At 31.3% G+C, this 25,814-nt stretch overlaps 2 protein-coding genes across 2 annotated transcripts in view; one reads left to right on the top strand and one right to left on the bottom strand.

The window, feature by feature from the left end:
• Positions 1 to 25,814, bottom strand: part of LOC127703885 (uncharacterized) — a 177,001-nt gene that overhangs the window by 119,384 nt on the left and 31,803 nt on the right. The window lies entirely within an intron of this gene.
• Positions 1,483 to 2,060, top strand: LOC127703891 (asparagine-rich protein-like). Its single transcript, XM_052207958.1, is given in 3 exon segments — positions 1,483 to 1,540; positions 1,543 to 1,601; positions 1,941 to 2,060. Coding segments are annotated over 3 exon segments (237 nt in total).

Genomic DNA, 25,814 nt, shown 5'->3' on the forward strand with positions numbered 1-25,814 from the left:
TTGTATAGCTTCCATAAGACTTCAGCAAATGGTTTGAAGAACGTTACAAAATTTGGCTTATTTCTTCAAAACCAAAGTCCGCACAAAATCTTGTTTTCTCTTTTGAATCTTTAAAAAAAATATCAATTATTTTCACTTGCAAGGTGGCATTTCATGTGATAAAAAAAACTACTTATTTTTTTCATTAGAAAATATAATCTACAGGAATATGCCAAATTATGTAATAAATAATCTTGCTTATACAATGTACAAATGTATTATGTATACATTTTTGTTTCGGTGCCAGATGAAGCCCACCTCCCCGTAGTGGATTTTCTCGCTGTGTTGAAGACCCATCGGTGGCCTTGGGCTGTTTTCCGCTCTTTGTACTTATCATTTATTTCATACTATTTTCAAATAAAGTGCTAAAGGCAACGCCTTATGTGTCAAACTGTGTCTTCCTCCTAGTCTTATTCCCACTTTTCACTTGCCTTATATTTGGAGCCAATTCATTTATTACAAAGTAGACTGGCCAAATGCTAAAAGATGATGACCTGAAAAAGAAAACAAATTATTTTTTAAGTATTGTGGATTCATTATTATTAGTTGTAAACCAATTTTCGTGGATTTCATTGGTTTAGGTTAATCATGAATTTTAATTTTCAACAGAGTACGTCTTTTCTGTAAGCCTTCATGAAGACGTGGGCAAAACCTCATAATCAAATATACACGATTGGTTCAAAAATACATTTTTTCTTAATCTATGAAAATTGGTATCCACAGTAAAATATGAACATGATTGATTGATTGATTGTTGGTTGCTTAACGTCCAGTGGCAAATTTTTCATGCATATTTAGGACGAGAACAAATTAACAATAAATACAATAGGTAGGTTCTGTAATAGGGGCGTCCGGGATTAAGGTCGGAGAAATTTAGACTGCCACGGGAAATGAGGGTATATTGGATAGGGACAGAAATTTAGCCTTGCAACAGGTCACCTACGGACCCCTCAAAGAGTTGTTGCAAGGGTTCTTAACGTGCAAAGAGCGTGGCACTCTCTTTACACGAGGCATCGGATTTAACGTCCCCATTCTGACTGGACGTGGCTGCAAATTTGTACATCCCGCAAATATGAACATGATGAATCCACAGTATTATGATTTTAAGAATAACTCTTCAACAACTGACAGAAAAAAAACAATGAATAACATTATGAATAACTCTTCAACAACTGACAGAAAAAAAAACCAATGAATAATATCATGAATAACTCTTCAACAACTGACAGAAAAAAACAATGAATAATATTATGAATAACTCTTCAACAACTGACAGAAAAAAAACCAATGAATAATATTATGAATAACTCTTCAACAACTGACAGAAAAAAACAATGAATAATATTATGAATAACTCTTTAACAACTGACAGAAAAAAAAACCAATGAATAATATTATGAATAACTCTTCAACAACTGACAGAAAAAAATAATGAATAATATTATGAATAACTCTTCAACAACTGACAGAAAAAAAACAATGAATAATATTATGAATAACTCTTCAACAACTGACAGAACAAAACAATGAATAATATTATGAATAACTCTTCAACAACTGACAGAAAAAAAACCAATGAATAATATTTTGAATACCCCTTCAACAACTGACAGAAAAAAACAATAAATAATATTATGAATAACTCTTCAACAACTGACAGAAAAAAAACCAATGAATAATATTATGAATAACTCTTCAACAACTGACAGAAAAATACAATGAATAATATTATGAATAACTCTTCAACAACTGACAGAAAAAAAACCAATGAATAATATCATGAAGAACTCTTCAACAACTGACAGAAAAAAACAATTAATAATATTATGAATAACTCTTCAACAACTGACAGAAAAAAAACCAATGAATAATATTATGAAGAACTCTTCAACAACTGACAGAAAAAAACAATGAATAATATTATGAATAACTCTTCAACAACTAACAGAAAAAAACCAATGAATAATATTATGAAGAACTCTTCAACAACTGACAGAAAAAAACAATTAATAATATTATGAATAACTCTTCAACAACTGACAGAAAAGAAAACCAATGAATAATATTATGAAGAACTCTTCAACAACTGACAGAAAAAAACAATGAATAATATTATGAATAACTCTTCAACAACTAACAGAAAAAAAAACCAATGAATAATATTATGAATAACTCTTCAACAACTGACAGAAAAAAAAATGAATAATATTATGAATAACTCTTCAACAACTGACAGAAAAAAAACAATGAATAATATTATGAATAACTCTTCCACAACTGACAGAAAAAAACAATGAATAATATTATGAATTACTCTTCAACAACTGACAGAAAAAAACCAATGAATAATCTTATGAATAACTCTTCCACAACTGACAGAAAAAAACAATGAATAATATTATGAATTACTCTTCAACAACTGACAGAAAAAAAACCAATGAATAATATTTTGAATACCCCTTCAACAACTGACAGAAAAAAACAATAAATAATATTATGAATAACTCTTCAACAACTGACAGAAAAAAAACCAATGAATAATATTATGAATAACTCTTCAACAACTGACAGAAAAATACAATGAATAATATTATGAATAACTCTTCAACAACTGACAGAAAAAAAACCAATGAATAATATTATGAATAACTCTTCAACAACTGAAAGAAAAAAACAATGAATAATATTATGAATAACTCTTCAACAACTCACAGAAAAAAAAACAATGAATAATATTATGAAGTGTTTTCATGCCATGCTATTTAACATATATCTTGTTGTGTCCAGTGACTGTCTAACTGTTTGTATTTTTCCTGCAGAGGCGGATTTCGTGCCCCCCCTTTTTGTGGGAAAATATTTGGTTTATTATATTGGTAATCACTGAAGCATGACTGATGCGGGGCCCCTTCTTAGGCAGTCAGTGCCCCCCGCCCCCCATCCCACCCTTATGAAAATTTCTGGATCTGCCACTGTCCTGTACATGTACAACAAATACCAACTAACAATCAAACCTTGGCAACATATAGAATTGGAAAACCGCTAATGCAGATCAAGATGGTGATGGTGATGATCAGTAACAACTACTAGATATGACCGCATATTTTAATGCATGACTTTCGCCAAATGAGAAATATTATAATATATTTTTGTCCTATAACGTGAAGATTTCAAGACAATTTGTCACAAGACTTATTTCTGACAGATATTTTATAATATAACTAATACCATACCAAAAAAACTTTATTATTATAACATATATTTGAACATACTCTTTCCTGAATAATAAGTAACATTGATAATCATTTTAAAAATACTTCTGGGACCATCCACTCAAAAAACTAAATGGTTGTCCCTGTATCTGGATTGGAATAAATATCCCCATCACATGCAGGTACAGCCGCCAACCATGCGGGGACTTTATAGCCAGTCAATGTCGTTAAAAATCCCCATAAGTAAGATACAGCCAGTTCCAACCGGAGACACCATGAAGCGTTCTTGACGAATATTTATTAATGCACAATTCTGTACTAAGGCCCTGTAGTTTACATGGCAAACTATTACTGACAATACTTATAAAACTTACTTAAATATTGCAACACCTCTGTGTTTCCCAGGAAGCTGATATTATTTGGATTATCAAAGAATCCACCATTACCTGTAAAGTCATCAAAGTTTATAATGAAAACAATGAATTATTTATTATTAAGACTTCCAATTATCACTTTTAAAATTTAATTTTAAGCAAGCTTTGATTGAAATATTAACTTATTGTAGCGGGCAATGGTTAAATTTGTAACGAATATCTGATATCTCACAAGTTACATAAAAAAATGTTGATTATCATTTGCTATATATTAAGCACCCTGTATTCAAAATATTTACTGAATTAAGTAACTAACAATGAAATACAGTTTACACCTTTACTGTACTGTTTTGTTTGTTATAATTTCATGACCTTTAGGAACTTATACATTAACTACCAAATGTTAACCTATTTAATTTTTTTTATTAGAAAAAAGGCAAACGTTGACAGTGAAAGTGAACTGCAATATTAAATGTACAATAACAATAATCTTAACTTTAAAAGTAAAACTTGAAATAAGCTTGCCAGCAATAAATATACAATAATTAACCCAAAAAATATTTTAAAACAATTTTAAGAACTTTTCTAAAATTTTCAAAAAATCAAATACTTTAAGCAAAATTCTCCGATAAAAATCCACTAAAAACATTAAAAATGTTATATTCCTTTCTAATAAAACAACAGCAAAAAATAAAGTTTGTGAGAAAAATAAACCATTCTGACTAAAATTAATGACGAGCAAAATAAAGTAAACATAAAATAAATGTAAGCAATTATTTTCTGTAAGGACCAAACATTTTAGCACTTCCAGAGGTCACGATACGTAATCAATATTGCAAAGAAAAGAGAGACGAAAGATACCAGAGGGACAGTCAAACTCATAGATCGAAAACAAACTGACAACGCCATGGCCAAAAATAAAAAGACAAACAGACAAACAATAGTACAGATGACACAGCAAAGCTATGTGTGTCACCGGCGGATAAAATAATAAATATCACGGATAGTGATTATTAACATCTGCAAAATATTGAAGGCGATGTTCACAAATACCATAAGGAATTACAAAGATCATGTGCAATCAGTTGCCGAAATTTACCAACAGTGTATTTATTGAAAAACGTTCTAATTGACACATGGGTTCTAATGCGCATGTCAGTACATTTCATTCATAAAAATCAAGCAAGGTGCGTGGAGTATTAATGTTACTGAAGATGAATCTTTCCGAAAAAATAGGACATTTCGAGTAAAAAATCAACAACTACTGACAGAATGAAGTAATTTGTCGCTTATTGTGTTAACTTAACACTACACAGAAGTTTTCGTTATCGATTTAAATAACGTGAAAATGAAAATTGTATTCAACCAAGCGTGATAACCGCATGGCCTAAATGGCAGACGACACTTGTGTATTGTTCATTGGATTTTTACTATGAACTGGTAAATTACAAACATGAATTTCAGATTTGTTATCAAATATTCTAATGACGGTATTACAATATTTATAGAAAAATACTATCAATGACAATGTAATTATTCTATTTTTCTAAATTAAATCAAGGATTTACAAATCCTTGATTAAATGATAAAACTTTTTTGCCTCAATTATGAATATGTTTCAGACTAATATAATACAAATGATTTCATACACATAATTGGACGTTCATAGGAATTACAGAATATTGTATAAGTATTGCTTCAATTAGGAATATGTTTCAGACTAACATAATACAAGTGATTTCATACACATAATTGGACTTTCATAAGAATAACTTAATATTATATATGTACCAATTACAACAACAAAAATATATCTTATCAATGTCTAAACAGTTAGATTAGATTTATATCACATGTATCATACATGTATTGTGACATTACCTAGGCTCTGTACTGGTGGAGTCGCTTGCACCGACAGAGTTCCTTTTTAATACTTTTATGTTAGTTTGCAAATCTTTAACATGTATTGTAATGTATTGACTTTAAACATAAACATTTTTGAACTAAATTTCTTTTTTTTTCAAATTGTTTTGTGGTTGTCTAATTGATTTAAACTTCAAATTCAATAAAATTATATCCACTTTTATTCACATTCCATTAACAAATGTACCCCTTAAGATGTTATTATATCTATATCTATAGCTTTTGTTATAACATATGATAACTATCTCAAATGTGTCAAGAAATATAATCAAAATGTGTGTAATCTGTACGTACCACAATGTTCTCTATAAATTTTTCCATCATACACATCTGAAACACTGGTTTGATGTATCTTGTTTCTGTGAAGTCTTTCTGATAAATGTTCCCATAGACCTGCAATACAACATATTCATAAGAATGTGCATAATTGTTACAGGCTGTACAATGACAGTGAGCTATAGTTGCTTAATACTGCTTACATCACATCATTTGGTGTATATTGTATTTGTTGGATAGCAATCTTTCCACTGATCTTTTTTTTATTGCTTATTCTGTCAAAATAAACAATTGACATGATTGATCAATTAAATTGAAGCAGAATTTAAAAATTCTTTATAAGAGTTAAAGACATTTATTTTTTTAATGTAGACTTTTCAATTCATAAGCAGAAGTCTGATAAAGTTCAAGTTGAATATAATTGCAAAACAAATCACATACTTACTTGTACTGGTAATTACTTTCTTAATTCGTGGCTCTAGTGGCAGCTCGACAAAGTATTGGAAGGTATTCCTTTTGCAGATCAAACCAGTATCTAATTGAATGGCCGAATAGAAACCACAATGGGTACAGTAATAATGTCTTGTCATGCTTATATCTTTTTTGCTTAAATACTGGTATAGGTGTTTTATACTTTGAAAACAAGTAGAATTGGGTAAAATCAGTGATATAATCTTTATAACAAAATCAATGGCCACTGCAGACAGCTTGAATACTGTTTTAAGCTGAATTAACATTACTGCCAGGTCATGTAAGTTAATTTGACATCCATCGAAAAGTGGTTGTTTGTCATTGTTGTCGTTAATATCAAACTTTAACATGTCATCATCTTCATCTAAGGAACTTGGAATATCGGGGAAAATATCTTCAATGAAATCCAAGTGATCCACATTCCCAATAAAACTTTCTTCATCTTCTACTAAATCATCAATTTCCTCGCTTTCATGTGTTAAACTGTCTTCCCCGGAATCCCGTAGTATAACATTTGCAGGATCTGCATCAAATTCTACTGCATTGAATGTAGCATTTCTGGCCCTTCTCTTTCTTGCAGATAAGGCGGTTCTCGGCGTTACCGGATTTTCATCATTTAAATACTTAAAGTATTTCTGTTTTTCTACATTTATTATTGCAGCGTCTATGGAAACATCAATCCCGTAGATTTTTGATTAATTCGTGTTGTTTTTAGATATCTAAAAACGCAGTAACGATACGAATTCGAACGCGATCTCGTGTACAACGGGATGCGCGAATTTGTCGTCTGGAAGAAAAAATGGAGCAGAATCTGTATGCATTATTGCAGTGGCCAGGTGGTAGAAACAGTGTCTCCATCCACCACATCAAATATATAAAAACCCGGGCAAAGGTTTACAATGAATATAAGACAGGAGATGAAGGGAGTGCTGTTTATCCTGGCTGTAAAGGTTTATGGGAATTTATCATTCATGGAGTTGGCCGTAAGTATCCGGGGGCAAGATTATTTGCATAATTACAGATTGTTTTGATAATCTTTAAAAGAAGGGAGAAGATACCTAAGGAATATTCAAACACATAAGTAGAAATCAAATTGACAGTGTCATGTTTTATACAGTCCATTTGAAAAAGAGAGGCGAAAGATACCAGAGGGCTATTCATACACATAACATAAGTAGAAAATTAACTGACAACGCCATGGCTAAGAAAGAAAAAGACAAACAGACAAACAATAGTACATAAAACATAACATAGAAAACTAAAGACTAAGCAACACGAACACCCCCCCCCCCCCAAAAAAAAACAAAAAAAACTGGAAGTCATGTAAATATTGTCGAATTGTCTCATTCATACAGGTACTAAATGGACCCATATTGTAAAAAAAAAAAGCACGAACTGATGGATAATAATTTAAATGGAAAACCAAGAACTTGTGAATAAATTATACTGAGAAAGATTTGTTCTCATATATTTGTCTTCTGTTTGAAAAAAAAACATAACAAGTCCTATTAGCCATTCTACTGCAGTTGAGAGATAACAGATAAGTCAATAATTATTTTTTTAACAGAAATAAGTCACACTTTATGTGGTTATGCATTTGATAAGAGGGATAAAATAGTAAAATGCAAGTCTGATAAATTACTTTAAGTTCAAAGGAGGACAAGACAATAGACATTAATGTTTTCATTGGCATTGCACATGTCATTTTTGTAATAACTTTAAACTTTGACATGAGTCTTTCCCCACATGAGTTTCTATGATATTTTGGTAACCAAATAATAATAACACATGAATAAATTTATGCTGCATAAAGGCCAGGGCTGGCCATAATATGCATCAATACTGGATCCAGACAGGATTAAAATGTCAAAAATAAAGATGAATTCCCTTGCAATATGTTTTTATATATTTAAAAGAAATAATAATCAAAGCTTTCTCAATGTAAATAATTCATAATTTGAAATAATTATATAAAGGTATTTTTTTGTGTATGTTTATCAAATTGAATAACTATAAATATTGTCTCATTGTACACAGGTTCAACTAAATGGAGCCAAATTGTAAAAAAAGAATCACAAACTAACAAATAATAATTTAAATGGTAAATCATGAACTTGTGAATAAATTATATTGAGAAAGATTTGTTCTCATGATCACTCATAACTTTTTCTTCCATTAAAAAAAAACAACTATAGACCAATTTCAGTGAAGTTTTTGAGTGCTAAGTCAATGATTGTACATGTAATATTTGTGCTAACTTTCAACTTTTACAATTATAGGAGTACTTCATTACAAAAATAAAATATTTACGTTAACCAATATTTATTTCCAATCATCATGATTTTAGCTTGAGTACAGAAAGAATAAAATTGCTTTACCTTTTTGTTTCAAACAATTAAAACTAAAGAGAATGATTTATCCAGTCAAAATCACAGCTGAATTTTCCATAGCTTTTTCAAACAAATGTGTATTTTGAAGTTTACACTAATAGTTGTGTACATTGGTTCGCAAGCATGTTGACATCGATGTGTAAGACAAATAAACTACAATGTAAAAAAATGTCTTTCCTTTGGAATTTAGTAAAAACGGGGCTTTATGATGGGTGACAGATCTTTAGACTTTAAATATTTATGATAAGTTATAATTAAAATCTTCTGTTTTTTTGTTTTTTTTTATTTTCAACTTTGTTGGTTTATTTTTATTACCATCGTTGTCAACATTAATAGCGTTTTTGTGCCACTTATGGAGGTAATTTTTACCTGTAAATAAAAGGACTTGTTTATTTATATGGCTTCACTGGACAGCTTGGGTGTCAAACATACTATTAAATAAAGGTTTTCACCTCAGACCATTGCCGTTATGTAATAAAAACTTGGTGTATATTTGAAAATACTTACAAGAAATTTCGGGTGACTTCCCTTGTTTTATCATGTTTTAGAATAATGCATTTTGATAAAAGAATATTAATGAAATACAAATTCAACGAAGAATCATATAAGGATGGTAATTTATTATTTTAAATGTCTTAGGACAATAAAAAAAAATATTTTGAAAATTATTTCAGAGATTTATTCATGATCATATATCTATTTAATGCTCAAATTGCATTAATAAGGTATGATTTGGTCTTTGATTAAGTTCCGACCGTGCGAGGGCTTTAAAGCCAGTCAAGGTCGTTAAAAACCCCCTTAAGTAACATGATTAACCGACCACGCAAGACCGTCCCGGTTATTCAAGGTTGATAAAATCCTACGTCATCATGTACAAGAGAGTGATAATACTAAGCTTGACTGAATCGAGACCTAAATGAATAGAAAAACTCTTTAAAACAAATGAGCCATTAACTATTGGATAATGAAACTGAGGAGTTCACTAAGATAGGTGACAAAGATGAGTAAACTAAAAATCACATTCAAACAGTATAGCTTAGTGTCGAAAACTACTTCACAGGGTAGCAGTACAAAGAGGATACATTAATAGTAAAAAGGAAAAGAAATAATAAAAAAATACCGAACTCCAAGGGAAATTCAAAACGGAAAGTTCTTTATAAAATGACTAAATCAAAAACTCAAACACATCCAACGAATGGAAAACAGCTGTCATATTCCAGATTTTGTAACAGGCATTTCCTTATGTAGATAAATGTGGAATGTGTCCATGGGATACAGACGATGCCCCGCTTGCATATAACGTTATAAAGGGACATATCTAAAGAACTGTAAAACTACCCAAATTTGTACTTGATCTTAGTTTTATGGTAATAAGCATTGTGTATAAGTTTCATAACATTTGGTTGAGGCAAACTTAAGTTAGAGAACGAAAACCAAAAATTCAGATTTTTTCCATTGGTAAAGGGGCATAACTCTAGAACTGTAAAAGTGACACCAAAAATATTTGAGCCTAATTTGTGTTTTGTGAACGTACGTGTACGGACGTACAGACGGACAAGGGTTAAACGTAATGCCCCCTCCGATACGGCGGGGGCATAAAGCTGGTGGATTAAACCTGGTTTTATAACTAGCTAAACCTCTCACTTGTATGACAGTCACATAGAATTCCATCATATTGACAACAATGTTTGAGCAAAACCAACATGCATAATACGTAGAAACGTCAAAAATTTGGGTACAGCAGTTAACATTGTAACAAAAATATAATCGTAATCAGTATAAAAACAAATAACTGTTTCAACAAAGAAACACAAAATGGCATATACTCGAGGGCATATATAGACAAAGTACATAAGCAAACATGAAAGACAAGAACTCAAAATTGACCATAACACAATAGTGGGAGGTATGAGTACCGATCCACGTCATACGTATATACTGGGAAATTTCAATATGTATGTTCCTGGTATATATAAATAAAAAATGAATATATAGTAAAGGTTAAAATGTTAAAGGACAGCAAAGGATAATTTAACACGCAATTAAGATTAGAAACAACGTCAGTACAGAGAATTTATACTTCAAGACCATCATGTAATATTTGTGAAGTTGATACGGAAAATTTATCAACAAGGTCATGGTATTCATAAATACCGAAAGAGTTTGGAAATGTATATCCCGGATGCAGGTGAAGTTGGTATGTTGCTGCTAAGATGTTGAAAATTTATAATTTCAAAATAAAAATCGTCTCGCTTGTCATAGATTGAGATGACCACTTATGTCAAATTCGAGTTATAATTCTACATATGAGGCGGAGAAGCCTTTCTGTTGTTTCTTTAATTTCTAGTTCTGGAGGATATAATAATGGAACCCAATCAGAAAAGTGTTGTATGTTAATGGAAATAGAATAGAAAAAAATAGAAAATTTTATTTTAATTTGGGGTTACATGAAACATTACAAACATAAGCTCTGTAAAGCTTTTTGCCGACATTAATAACAATAATAACAACAACACATACAATATTAAAATCATTAATATATATATATCTGAATGTAAAATTAAATGATCAGGCTTCTTCGATTTTCTTGCTTTTGAATGAACTCAGACTTATACATGTCATATGACAATAAGAATTGGTCGGGAAGGACAGTTTATTCTCATAATTTTGCCTTAACCAAATATTATGAAACTTATACATAATGCGTATTACTACAAAACACAAATCAGTCTCAATTTTTTTTGGCGTCACTTTTACTATTCTAAAGTTATGCCCCTTTACAAATGGAAAAACTGCTAAATTTTTCGTTTCCGTTCTCTGACTTTACTTTGCCTAAACCAAATGTGACGAAACTTATACACAATGCTTATTAACAAAAAAACACAAATCAGGCTTAAATATTTTTGGCATCACTTTTACTGTTCTAGAGTTGTATCTCTTTACAAATTGAAAAATTGTTGAATTTTTCGTTCAGTTCTCTAACTTAAGTTTGCCTAAACCAAATGATATAAAACTTATACACAATGCTAATTACCACAAAACACAAATCAGGCTAAAATTTTTTTGGCATCACTTTGACCGTTCTAGAGTTTTGTCTCTTTACAAATTGAAAAAATGCTGAATTTTTCGTTCAGTTCTCTAACTTAAGTTTGCCTCAACCACATGTTATGAAACTTATACACAATGCTTATTACCAAAAAAACACAATATCAGTCTCAAATTTTTTTTGGCGTCACTTTTACTGTTCTAGAGTTTTGTCCCTTTACAAATTGAAAAGTTGCTGAATTTTTCGCTTCTGTTCTCTGACTTTGGTTTGCTTTAACCAAATGTTATGAAACTTATACACAATGCTTATTAACACAAAACACAAATCAGGCTCAAATTGGTTTGGCGTCACTTTTACTGTTCTAGAGTTATGCCCCTTTACAAATGGAAAAACTGCTAAATTTTTCGTTTCCGTTCTCTGACTAGTTTGCCTTAACCAAATGTTATGAAACTTATACACACTGCTTATTAACAAAAAGCACAAATCAGGCTGAAATTTTTTTGGCGTCACTTGTACTGTTCTTGAGTTTTGCCCCTTTACAAATGTAAAAACTGCCAACATTTTCGTTTCCGTTCTCTGACTTTACTTTGCCTTAACCAAATGTTATGAAACTTATACACACTGCTTATTAACAAAAAGCACAAATCAGGCTGAAATTTTTTTGGCGTCACTTGTACTGTTCTTGAGTTTTGCCCCTTTACAAATGTAAAAACTGCCAACATTTTCGTTTCCGTTCTCTGACTTTACTTTGCCTCAACCAAATGTGATGAAACTTATACACAATGCTTATTAACAAAAAAACACAAATCAGGCTCAAACTTTTTTGGCATCACTTTTACTGTTCTAGAGTTGTGTCCCTTTACAAATTGAAAAAAATGTTGAATTTTTCGTTCAGGTCTCTAACTTAAGTTTGCCTCAAATAAATGTTATGAAACTTATACACAATGCTTATTACCACAAAACACAAATCAGGCTCAAATTTTTTTGGCGTCACTTTTACTGTTCTAGAGTTATGCCCCTTTACAAATGGAAAAACTGCCAACATTTTCGTTTCCGTTCTCTGACTTTACTTTGCCTCAACCAAATGTGATGAAACTTATACACAATGCTTATTAACAAAAAAACACAAATCAGGCTCAAACTTTTTTGGCATCACTTTTACTGTTCTAGAGTTGTGTCCCTTTACAAATTGAAAAAAATGTTGAATTTTTCGTTCAGGTCTCTAACTTAAGTTTGCCTCAAATAAATGTTATGAAACTTATACACAATGCTTATTACCACAAAACACAAATCAGGCTCAAATTTTTTTGGCGTCACTTTTACTGTTCTAGAGTTATGCCCCTTTACAAATGGAAAAACTGCTAAATTTTTCGTTTCCGTTCTCTGACTTTGGTTTGCCTCAACCAAATGTCATGAAACTTATACACAATGCTTATTACCAAAAAAAAAAAAAAAAACACACAAATCAGGCTCAATTTTTTTTCGTATCACTTTTACCGTTCTAGAGTTGTGCCCCTTTACAAATTGAAAAATTGCTGAATTTTTCGTTCAGTTCACTAACTTAAGTTTGCCTCAACCAAATGTTATGAAACTTATACACAATGCTTATTACCAAAAAAACACAATATCAGTCTCAAATTTTTTTTGGCGTCACTTTTACTGTTCTAGAGTTTTGTCCCTTTACAAATTGAAAAGTTGCTGAATTTTTCGCTTCTGTTCTCTGACTTTGGTTTGCTTTAACCAAATGTTATGAAACTTATACACAATGCTTATTAACACAAAACACAAATCAGGCTCAAATTGGTTTGGCGTCACTTTTACTGTTCTAGAGTTATGCCCCTTTACAAATGGAAAAACTGCTAAATTTTTCGTTTCCGTTCTCTGACTAGTTTGCCTTAACCAAATGTTATGAAACTTATACACACTGCTTATTAACAAAAAGCACAAATCAGGCTGAAATTTTTTTGGCGTCACTTGTACTGTTCTTGAGTTTTGCCCCTTTACAAATGTAAAAACTGCCAACATTTTCGTTTCCGTTCTCTGACTTTACTTTGCCTTAACCAAATGTTATGAAACTTATACACACTGCTTATTAACAAAAAGCACAAATCAGGCTGAAATTTTTTTGGCGTCACTTGTACTGTTCTTGAGTTTTGCCCCTTTACAAATGTAAAAACTGCCAACATTTTCGTTTCCGTTCTCTGACTTTACTTTGCCTCAACCAAATGTGATGAAACTTATACACAATGCTTATTAACAAAAAAACACAAATCAGGCTCAAACTTTTTTGGCATCACTTTTACTGTTCTAGAGTTGTGTCCCTTTACAAATTGAAAAAAATGTTGAATTTTTCGTTCAGGTCTCTAACTTAAGTTTGCCTCAAATAAATGTTATGAAACTTATACACAATGCTTATTACCACAAAACACAAATCAGGCTCAAATTTTTTTGGCGTCACTTTTACTGTTCTAGAGTTATCCCCCTTTACAAATGGAAAAACTGCCAACATTTTCGTTTCCGTTCTCTGACTTTACTTTGCCTCAACCAAATGTGATGAAACTTATACACAATGCTTATTAACAAAAAAACACAAATCAGGCTCAAACTTTTTTGGCATCACTTTTACTGTTCTAGAGTTGTGTCCCTTTACAAATTGAAAAAAATGTTGAATTTTTCGTTCAGGTCTCTAACTTAAGTTTGCCTCAAATAAATGTTATGAAACTTATACACAATGCTTATTACCACAAAACACAAATCAGGCTCAAATTTTTTTGGCGTCACTTTTACTGTTCTAGAGTTATGCCCCTTTACAAATGGAAAAACTGCTAAATTTTTCGTTTCCGTTCTCTGACTTTGGTTTGCCTCAACCAAATGTCATGAAACTTATACACAATGCTTATTACCAAAAAAAAAAAAAAAAACCACACAAATCAGGCTCAATTTTTTTTCGTATCACTTTTACCGTTCTAGAGTTGTGCCCCTTTACAAATTGAAAAATTGCTGAATTTTTCGTTCAGTTCACTAACTTAAGTTTGCCTCAACCAAATGTGATGAAACTTATACACAATGCTTATTAACAAAAAAACACAAATCAGGCTCAAACTTTTTTGGCATCACTTTTACTGTTCTAGAGTTGTGTCCCTTTACAAATTGAAAAAAATGTTGAATTTTTCGTTCAGGTCTCTAACTTAAGTTTGCCTCAAATAAATGTTATGAAACTTATACACAATGCTTATTACCACAAAACACAAATCAGGCTCAAATTTTTTTGGCGTCACTTTTACTGTTCTAGAGTTATGCCCCTTTACAAATGGAAAAACTGCTAAATTTTTCGTTTCCGTTCTCTGACTTTGGTTTGCCTCAACCAAATGTCATGAAACTTATACACAATGCTTATTACCAAAAAAAAAAAAAAAAAACACACAAATCAGGCTCAATTTTTTTTCGTATCACTTTTACCGTTCTAGAGTTGTGCCCCTTTACAAATTGAAAAATTGCTGAATTTTTCGTTCAGTTCACTAACTTAAGTTTGCCTCAACCAAATGTTATGAAACTTATACACAATGCTTATTACCAAAAAAACACAATATCAGTCTCAAATTTTTTTTGGCGTCACTTTTACTGTTCTAGAGTTTTGTCCCTTTACAAATTGAAAAGTTGCTGAATTTTTCGCTTCTGTTCTCTGACTTTGGTTTGCTTTAACCAAATGTTATGAAACTTATACACAATGCTTATTAACACAAAACACAAATCAGGCTCAAATTGGTTTGGCGTCACTTTTACTGTTCTAGAGTTATGCCCCTTTACAAATGGAAAAACTGCTAAATTTTTCGTTTCCGTTCTCTGACTAGTTTGCCTTAACCAAATGTTATGAAACTTATACACACTGCTTATTAACAAAAAGCACAAATCAGGCTGAAATTTTTTTGGCGTCACTTGTACTGTTCTTGAGTTTTGCCCCTTTACAAATGTAAAAACTGCCAACATTTTCGTTTCCGTTCTCTGACTTTACTTTGCCTTAACCAAATGTTATGAAACTTATACACACTGCTTATTAACAAAAAGCACAAATCAGGCTGAAATTTTTTTGGCGTCACTTGTACTGTTCTTGAGTTTTGCCCCTTTACAAATGTAAAAACTGCCAACATTTTCGTTTCCGTTCTCTGACTTTACTTTGCCTCAACCAAATGTGATGAAACTTATACACAATGCTTATTAACAAAAAAACACAAATCAGGCTCAAACTTTTTTGGCATCACTTTTACTGTTCTAGAGTTGTGTCCCTTTACAAATTGAAAAAAATGTTGAATTTTTCGTTCAGGTCTCTAACTTAAGTTTGCCTCAAATAAATGTTATGAAACTTATACACAATGCTTATTACCACAAAACACAAATCAGGCTCAAATTTTTTTGGCGTCACTTTTACTGTTCTAGAGTTATCCCCCTTTACAAATGGAAAAACTGCCAACATTTTCGTTTCCGTTCTCTGACTTTACTTTGCCTCAACCAAATGTGATGAAACTTATACACAATGCTTATTAACAAAAAAACACAAATCAGGCTCAAACTTTTTTGGCATCACTTTTACTGTTCTAGAGTTGTGTCCCTTTACAAATTGAAAAAAATGTTGAATTTTTCGTTCAGGTCTCTAACTTAAGTTTGCCTCAAATAAATGTTATGAAACTTATACACAATGCTTATTACCACAAAACACAAATCAGGCTCAAATTTTTTTGGCGTCACTTTTACTGTTCTAGAGTTATGCCCCTTTACAAATGGAAAAACTGCTAAATTTTTCGTTTCCGTTCTCTGACTTTGGTTTGCCTCAACCAAATGTCATGAAACTTATACACAATGCTTATTACCAAAAAAAACAAAAAAAACACACAAATCAGGCTCAATTTTTTTTCGTATCACTTTTACCGTTCTAGAGTTGTGCCCCTTTACAAATTGAAAAATTGCTGAATTTTTCGTTCAGTTCACTAACTTAAGTTTGCCTCAACCAAATGTGATGAAACTTATACACAATGCTTATTAACAAAAAAACACAAATCAGGCTCAAACTTTTTTGGCATCACTTTTACTGTTCTAGAGTTGTGTCCCTTTACAAATTGAAAAAAATGTTGAATTTTTCGTTCAGGTCTCTAACTTAAGTTTGCCTCAAATAAATGTTATGAAACTTATACACAATGCTTATTACCACAAAACACAAATCAGGCTCAAATTTTTTTGGCGTCACTTTTACTGTTCTAGAGTTATGCCCCTTTACAAATGGAAAAACTGCTAAATTTTTCGTTTCCGTTCTCTGACTTTGGTTTGCCTCAACCAAATGTCATGAAACTTATACACAATGCTTATTACCAAAAAAAAAAAAAAAAACCACACAAATCAGGCTCAATTTTTTTTCGTATCACTTTTACCGTTCTAGAGTTGTGCCCCTTTACAAATTGAAAAATTGCTGAATTTTTCGTTCAGTTCACTAACTTAAGTTTGCCTCAACCAAATGTTATGAAACTTATACACAATGCTTATTACCAAAAAAACACAATATCAGTCTCAAATTTTTTTTGGCGTCACTTTTACTGTTCTAGAGTTTTGTCCCTTTACAAATTGAAAAGTTGCTGAATTTTTCGCTTCTGTTCTCTGACTTTGGTTTGCTTTAACCAAATGTTATGAAACTTATACACAATGCTTATTAACACAAAACACAAATCAGGCTCAAATTGGTTTGGCGTCACTTTTACTGTTCTAGAGTTATGCCCCTTTACAAATGGAAAAACTGCTAAATTTTTCGTTTCCGTTCTCTGACTAGTTTGCCTTAACCAAATGTTATGAAACTTATACACACTGCTTATTAACAAAAAGCACAAATCAGGCTGAAATTTTTTTGGCGTCACTTGTACTGTTCTTGAGTTTTGCCCCTTTACAAATGTAAAAACTGCCAACATTTTCGTTTCCGTTCTCTGACTTTACTTTGCCTTAACCAAATGTTATGAAACTTATACACACTGCTTATTAACAAAAAGCACAAATCAGGCTGAAATTTTTTTGGCGTCACTTGTACTGTTCTTGAGTTTTGCCCCTTTACAAATGTAAAAACTGCCAACATTTTCGTTTCCGTTCTCTGACTTTACTTTGCCTCAACCAAATGTGATGAAACTTATACACAATGCTTATTAACAAAAAAACACAAATCAGGCTCAAACTTTTTTGGCATCACTTTTACTGTTCTAGAGTTGTGTCCCTTTACAAATTGAAAAAAATGTTGAATTTTTCGTTCAGGTCTCTAACTTAAGTTTGCCTCAAATAAATGTTATGAAACTTATACACAATGCTTATTACCACAAAACACAAATCAGGCTCAAATTTTTTTGGCGTCACTTTTACTGTTCTAGAGTTATCCCCCTTTACAAATGGAAAAACTGCCAACATTTTCGTTTCCGTTCTCTGACTTTACTTTGCCTCAACCAAATGTGATGAAACTTATACACAATGCTTATTAACAAAAAAACACAAATCAGGCTCAAACTTTTTTGGCATCACTTTTACTGTTCTAGAGTTGTGTCCCTTTACAAATTGAAAAAAATGTTGAATTTTTCGTTCAGGTCTCTAACTTAAGTTTGCCTCAAATAAATGTTATGAAACTTATACACAATGCTTATTACCACAAAACACAAATCAGGCTCAAATTTTTTTGGCGTCACTTTTACTGTTCTAGAGTTATGCCCCTTTACAAATGGAAAAACTGCTAAATTTTTCGTTTCCGTTCTCTGACTTTGGTTTGCCTCAACCAAATGTCATGAAACTTATACACAATGCTTATTACCAAAAAAAAAAAAAAAAACACACAAATCAGGCTCAAATTTTTTTCGTATCACTTTTACCGTTCTAGAGTTGTGCCCCTTTACAAATTGAAAAATTGCTGAATTTTTCGTTCAGTTCACTAACTTAAGTTTGCCTCAACCAAATGTTATGAAACTTATACACAATGCTTATTAACAAAAAATATAGATCAAGTTTGAATTTTTGTGGCGTCAATTAAACAATTCTAGAGTCATTCCCTTTTACAAACTGAATTAATGCTGTAATTTTCGTTTCCGTTCTCTAACCTTAAGGGAGCTACCATTTGATTTATTTGGTGGGGGCTTTGTTGAAAAATGTTGTTCTAATTTTTTTTTTAGTTGTAATCTCTGTCCTGCCTTTTTATTTTTCACTATATTCGGTCCTGCCTTTTTTTATCTGTTTATCCTGCCTTTTTTTTTTAGCATATTGTCTCATAGTGCCTTTTTTTTACTCAAAACTCCTGTCCTGCCTTTTTTCTCAAATTTCATCCTAGCCCTCCCATAAAAATCAAATGATAGCTCCCAAAGTTTGCCTCACCAAAATGTTATGAAAATTATACACAATTCTGATTAATACCACAAAACTAAGATCAAGTACAAATTTGGGTAGCATCACTATTACAGTTCTTGAGATATGTCCCTTTATAACTTTATATAATATATGCAACTTGGGGTGTTACATGTCATCTGTGGATTTGTTGGTAACTTCTATACATTAAATATGTGCAAAAAAAGAAGGAGGAGGGTGACATTGGAACTCTGTTCTTTTATAATATTTATGTTTATTACATATATAAAAAAAAGTATGCTTAGATCTTTTGATATATACTCTTCTATTTCATAATAGCAAGCAGGGAGTCCCTGAAAGAGAAGTAGGATGACATTCTAAATCTAAACAAGACAGGTAACTTTGTTACTTTTTTGTTTCTCACATCAGTATATTTGCACAAATATTTTCACTGTCATATAAACGTGTATACATGAGCTGTACTAATATACAAAGGTACTGATGTATTTGTAATTACATTTTGAAAAAGAGAACAACATGCATGAAAAACAGTTAAATTTTGTTATCCTTGGTCGATATATTGGAAAATGATACTTTGTCGTTTCCATTTTATAACTTATCATGTTTATGTTAACACTTCTACCTATGATTTTTGAATTATAATTTATTGTTACTGTTACACCACTATCCAAGATGAGAGGGAGGAATTTGCGTCTTTAAACAATTTTATCCCCCCTTATTCTGTATGTGCCGGTCCTAAGTCAGGAGCCACAGTAATTTGGTGGTTATTGTTTGTTGCTATATCATAATTGTTTTTCATTTGTTGTTTTGAACCTAAATCAGGGCGTTAGTTTTCTTGTTTGAATTGGTTTACATTGGTCATTTCCTGAACCTTTACAGCTAACTATACATTATAGGTTTTGCTCATTGTTAAAGGATGTAAGGTGACCTATAGTTAATTTCTACATCTTACTGTTGTCTCACCTGCAACAAGCAAGACACATGGATTGCTTTTCTGGCGATGGCTATACGGCGGCAACAAAATTAATTGTTTAGTTTTCTGCTTAAGTAAGATTGATAGGATCTACTTGTGAAAGATCAATGATATTTTGTATGAAGTTTCATGAAGTACATATCAGTTTGACTACGTTTTTGAGGCCCTGACCTCTAGGACATGGTCTATGTCATGTCTGTCTAGCTGAGAGTCCATCCGACCTTGAACTCATTTTCATGGTTTATTAAACTGTGTTAAGTTTTCCTAGTTAAGTATGTTTCTTAGATACTATGTACAGTTGGTCAACTATATGTTAAGCATATACAGATTGTAAGTTGTACATGTCTGTCTGGCAGTGATCGTCTAACCTTGACTTCATTTTCATGACTTGGTCTGTTTCTAGTAAATATTAAGGGAGCTACCATTTGATTTTATGGGGGGGGGCTAGGCTGAACATTTTTGTCCTGCTTTTTTTTAAGTTGTAATCTCTGTCCTGCCTTTTTATTTTTTCACTTTTTTGCCTAGTTGCTAATCCTGCCTTTTTTACTCAAAACTCCTGTCTTGCCTTTTTTTTTAAATGTCATCCTAGCCCACCCCCCCCCCCCCCCCCACAGAACAGAAGCCAAAAACAAATGAGGAGTCAATTAAGGCTCGACTAGAAATGGCAAAACATATGCCATTTGCTACGGTAATGAACATGAATATAGTCAAAACATATATAAATAGTCTTGTTAACCTGTCTCAGCCTGTTTTGTAATGGGCAGGATTACGGTAGATTAGAGGTCTTCTTCTATCATGATATTGTATTAAAAAAAACCTCTAGTAATAACATAAGCAATACCAATTTTTCGACCAGATTTAAGAACTGCAATTGTTATTGTTAAAGGTTGTGTTTCCCTCTGGATATTTCAATTTCATCAATATAAAATGGCAGCCACTTTATAGGCAATAGTGCTGATAGTGGGGTTAAATACCATGCAGCAATCAATTAATATGTTTATGCCTGTAACAGATTTACCAGTTTTTTCAATGAAATAAGCAATGGTTGAGACAGGAATGCAACTAGTTCACTAATATTATCCAAGAAGTTACGTGATTTTTTCTAATTGCAAATTTGCAATGACTGTTTTTAAAACTACGTTAGTTTATTATTTTTGCTATTGTATTTATTTAGGTTTGGGGAATTTAAGCTGTAAATAAGGACTGCTCCATTTTTTATTACTTTTAATTTCAGCATTTTATTAATAGTTCAAACTCAGGGAGTGATGATTCAGGAAGTGATGATTTAGATGAAGATGTAAATGTAAGTGTATAGATTTACAATAAAGGAACTATTCAGAACCTTATTTTCTTGGGAGGTAACAATATCTGACGTTCCAATAGTGTTATATTATTATAAAATTGATTTTCCCTCATTTCTGTTTTATTTCAACTTCCTTTGATTGATGAAACATCTAAGAAAAAAGTTTTACAATATATTTTCCATAAATGTATTATATTCTTTTTTTTAAGTATTTGTATCCTCCTGAAGTTTGATTTATAATTTTTCTCATTAAACCTTGCATGCGTTCTGCAAGAAAAATTAGAATCTCGGTTTTAGGCTCTCTCATATACATTTTATATCCCTTGAAGCATAAAACAATTTTGCAATTTGGTCAGGGGAAAACAATTAACGAGAAACCTCATCTCATACATAAAAAAATGTGGTATGATGTGCAATGAAATAGTTAACCATGTAGACCAATTTAAGATAAATATTTGAAAAATTACAGATGATGGTGAAGCCTTGATAATGATAATTATGATTAATTCTTTTCAATTTGTTTATAGGGTAATAACAAGTTTGAGAGTCTCAAAGCAACGGAGAATGAGAAATCAAAGGTATATCAATTTCTTGTTTACCCTATACTTTAATAGATGTTTTTTTAAACCTTTGAAAGGAAATTCTTAAAAAATTGTATCTTGATCTATCTTGTGATATAAGCTTATTTAAACTTTAAGAATGATATAATGACATAATTTTTAAAGAAATTATCAGACAATTAAAATCACATTGATAATTATCTTAAAAGTGAATCTTGTTCTTTTCTTTTCATCCATTTAAAAAAGGATTGACTCTGAGGATAAAAACAGTCCCAGCAAGGTCAGGGGAACTGACAATATTTTTTGCATGTCCTAATGGCCATGAATGTTTGTTTCATTTTTCTCAAGAACACTATGAAATTTGGTATTATCAACTTTGTAAACCTACTTTACACTGTGATGATCTATCTCTTAGGAGACTGTATCGTATTTTAATCTTAGCTTAAATTTACATAAAATGTAGGTTTTCATGTCACAAATTAAGTTAACCTAGCGACGTGTAGCTGAGCTAGGTAGACAGATTTATACTGCAATATCAGTTTTTTACCAATAACAGGTATACACATATTTTTTTCTGTATTTGCAGTACATCAAAATGATTGATACCAACAGAAAGGAAAATATCGACCATTTACGTACATTGGGTTAATTAAAGACAAGGCAGTGAAAACAAATGAAGTAGTAAAAGGACCAGTAAGACCAAATGAAACAGTAAAAAAAGTATCAATAAAACCTAATGAACCAGTGAAGAAATTAATTTAAAAAATTGTGTAAAAAAAATAATTTTAAAGCGCTGTTCAAAAATTGATTGTACAGGTTGAGGGCACTGAAAATAATTGATCAACATGGTAACTATGCCTAACAAAATCAGAAATGTTTTTTCAGTCATTCCAGTGGTCTATCAGACATGTGGCAATGTCGAGTAAAAAATGACCCGTGTAGATGTAAGAATTTTGTAATACTTATATAAATGTGAAAGACTGTTAAAACACTGAGAGGACCAGTAATGCTTGAACAATAAATGGACCTTCAGACCATTGAGGTCCAAAAAACCTTAGGAATCTCTGTGTTTTATTATTTTATGTCAAGTACGACAGAGAGTACAGCATTGGGTTGTAGTATGTTTCTGAAATTAAGTAGCATTGTACACATAGATATTTTATGTTTGTTCCAAGAAGTGAATTTAGAACATAAGTGAAATGTTTATTCAGGGAACAGCCGTAAATATGACGATGTTGATTAAAACCTAATCCATCCTATTTGTCTGTCTTTAACACCATTTTAATAAATTGATTATAGATCTAGATTATTCCTGAAAGGAGAGGTAGTTTTGGAATGCTTCATAGAATTGTTTAAGATTTTTTTCACATTTTGCTTTCAAAGCATACTTTGAAAAACAAACTACATGTAGTACTTTAAACCCTTGAACCCGTGACTGCTAATATACAATCTTTTAATGATTCTTTTTTCTCCATGTTATAGATAAGCAGAACAACAAATAGAGTTGCCAGTTGTCCCAATCAAGAAAATTTTGGAGGTGGTAGAGGATCCAATTGAAGTACCTGTATGTTATTTCTTATAGCAACAAAGAAAAATTCCGCTACAAAAATTTAAATTAAAAATGAAACTATTATAACTTGATGGGTGGAAAAAATTAAGACTTTTTTCAAATTATTAATGATTATGACCATTGATGAATAATGATATAAATCTTTATAGTTGCCATATTAGTAAGATGGATACAAGTTATTGAATTACAAGATTACTAATAAAATGTTTAATAAAGGGACTACACAGTAACAATTTGAGGAGTTTGCAACCATTATGAAAATACAATATTATCAATATAGTTTACGAATTTCTGACAATAAAAAATCATTAAAGATACTAGACATTTCATTTCATTTACAAAAGACTGGTCAGTGACTATAGTACAAGTATGATTATGTTAAAATATTATGAATTATTTTCCAAAACTCACAAATTCACAGTTCAATGTTTTTAATGGGGTTTTGGTTAATACATATATCATGTGTTAGCATTGTGATAAATGTTCTGACCCTATCATTCTTATTAGTAATGCTGTTGCAACTATTCTAAATGTTTGACTGTAGGAAGCACTTGCCTTTAGTTTGGACTGTCCATATAAGGAGCTTCTAGATAAATGCAAGTTTCAGTTCATAATAGTTTCTGTACAGTCCAATTAATTTTGACATCATGTTTATTAAAATTATGCTTTGATCTGTGACAATTGTCCATCTCAAGCTAATCCAACGATTAAAAGAGTTCTTCCCAGTGATTAATTGACCACATATCTGTTTTTTTTTAATTGTACCACAATGATTTAATAATAATACATGTAGTAGTAATGTTTTTTTTTCAATACTGTTCATATGAAAATAAGGAGATGAGGTATGATTTCCAATGAGACAACTATTCACCAGTTTTAAATAAAGTGGATGTAGTATTTAAAGGCAACCTTACAGCCTTCTAAAATGAAAAAAACCCATACCATATAGTCTGCTACAATGTTTGTCATTATTGAGTTTTCTGCAAGCTTGGGTCTCTGTCATTACTATATCACCTAATTACATTTTTTTAAACTTTTTTAGTATTAGGAAATGGAAATACCAACAAGGCGGTAATTTGAGCGAAAAATGATGCAGAAAGAATGAGGCAAAGCAATTAGTTGAAAACAGATTTTTTTAATCAATTTCTTATTATAAGCTTTATGAATTTTCATACTTGTTTTAATTGTTAAACAGTATTGGTTCACCATTTAAAGCTGTTATTCACCTGTATAATATACAATTATGGCCCGCTGAGGAGGTGTATATCCAAAATTGTCAACCCTTATTCGGGTTGACAATTTTGGATATTCACCGACTCAATGGGCCATAATTGTTTTATTATACCGAACGAACAAATAACAATTAAAAGTAAAATATTGTAACAGATTGTCAAAACGTTTACGTTAGAAAACTATTTTGTGTCTATTGACATTTCGCGTATGTACAACAAAGGTAGACTCTTTCTGTAAAATATAGATGGCCCTGAAAAGGGCCGTTTTACAAGAGATATCGTCGACACTAGATGAATTTCCAAGTCTTGTTTGGTCTTGTTTCTTCGTCACTTGATGGACTTCTAACCTGGCCATTGTCATATTTGTTTTTGTTTATCTGACGTTAAGTGACGTCATACTTTAAAGGGAGTTAACCCGTGATCATTGAGGTACGACAAGGGTTATTCACCGGGGAATAATAGGGTTGTTCGATGGAGGCTTCAATTTGTCGGGGTTATTCACCGGGGAATAAAGGGTTATTCGATGGAGGCTTAAATTTGTTGGTATTATTCATCGTTCCTGCCAATTTTTGGAAAAACATCGACACGAGATTCCGTATTAGCCAATCAAATAATTGCTATATAATGTAAGGTATAATAACGATTTTTCTATGTTTACTTCCTATGAGGGTTCAATTTGTTTGGTTATTTTGTATGGAAAATATTTATCAAGGATTTAAAATAACATAAATACAGGATAAAGTGTTAAAAATAAAAGTTTATGAGTTCTATTATAATTAAGTTAATGATTGAAGTCATCTAATTAGGCTAGTACAATCTATTATCGAAATTTAACGTTGTGGAAAAAGATTTTTATTTTTAAATTTTGACATTATTTATAACAAGATTATCTTCAACATGTTTATGGGCACACAATAATTCTTGTTTCAATTTTTTACTACAGCTGATTGAGATATGTCCTCAGATCAACGTTTACATCACCTCCCAAAGCAGAGCACTTATATTTACAGGGGCTACGAGTAGAGGGGAGGTTGCAGCTAAACTCCTCAAAACATTTTATTGTAATGAGGAGATAAG

Source organism: Mytilus californianus, unplaced genomic scaffold (genome assembly GCF_021869535.1).
Source record: "Mytilus californianus isolate M0D057914Y unplaced genomic scaffold, xbMytCali1.0.p SCAF_54, whole genome shotgun sequence".
Taxonomy (NCBI): Eukaryota; Metazoa; Mollusca; class Bivalvia; order Mytilida; family Mytilidae; genus Mytilus; species Mytilus californianus.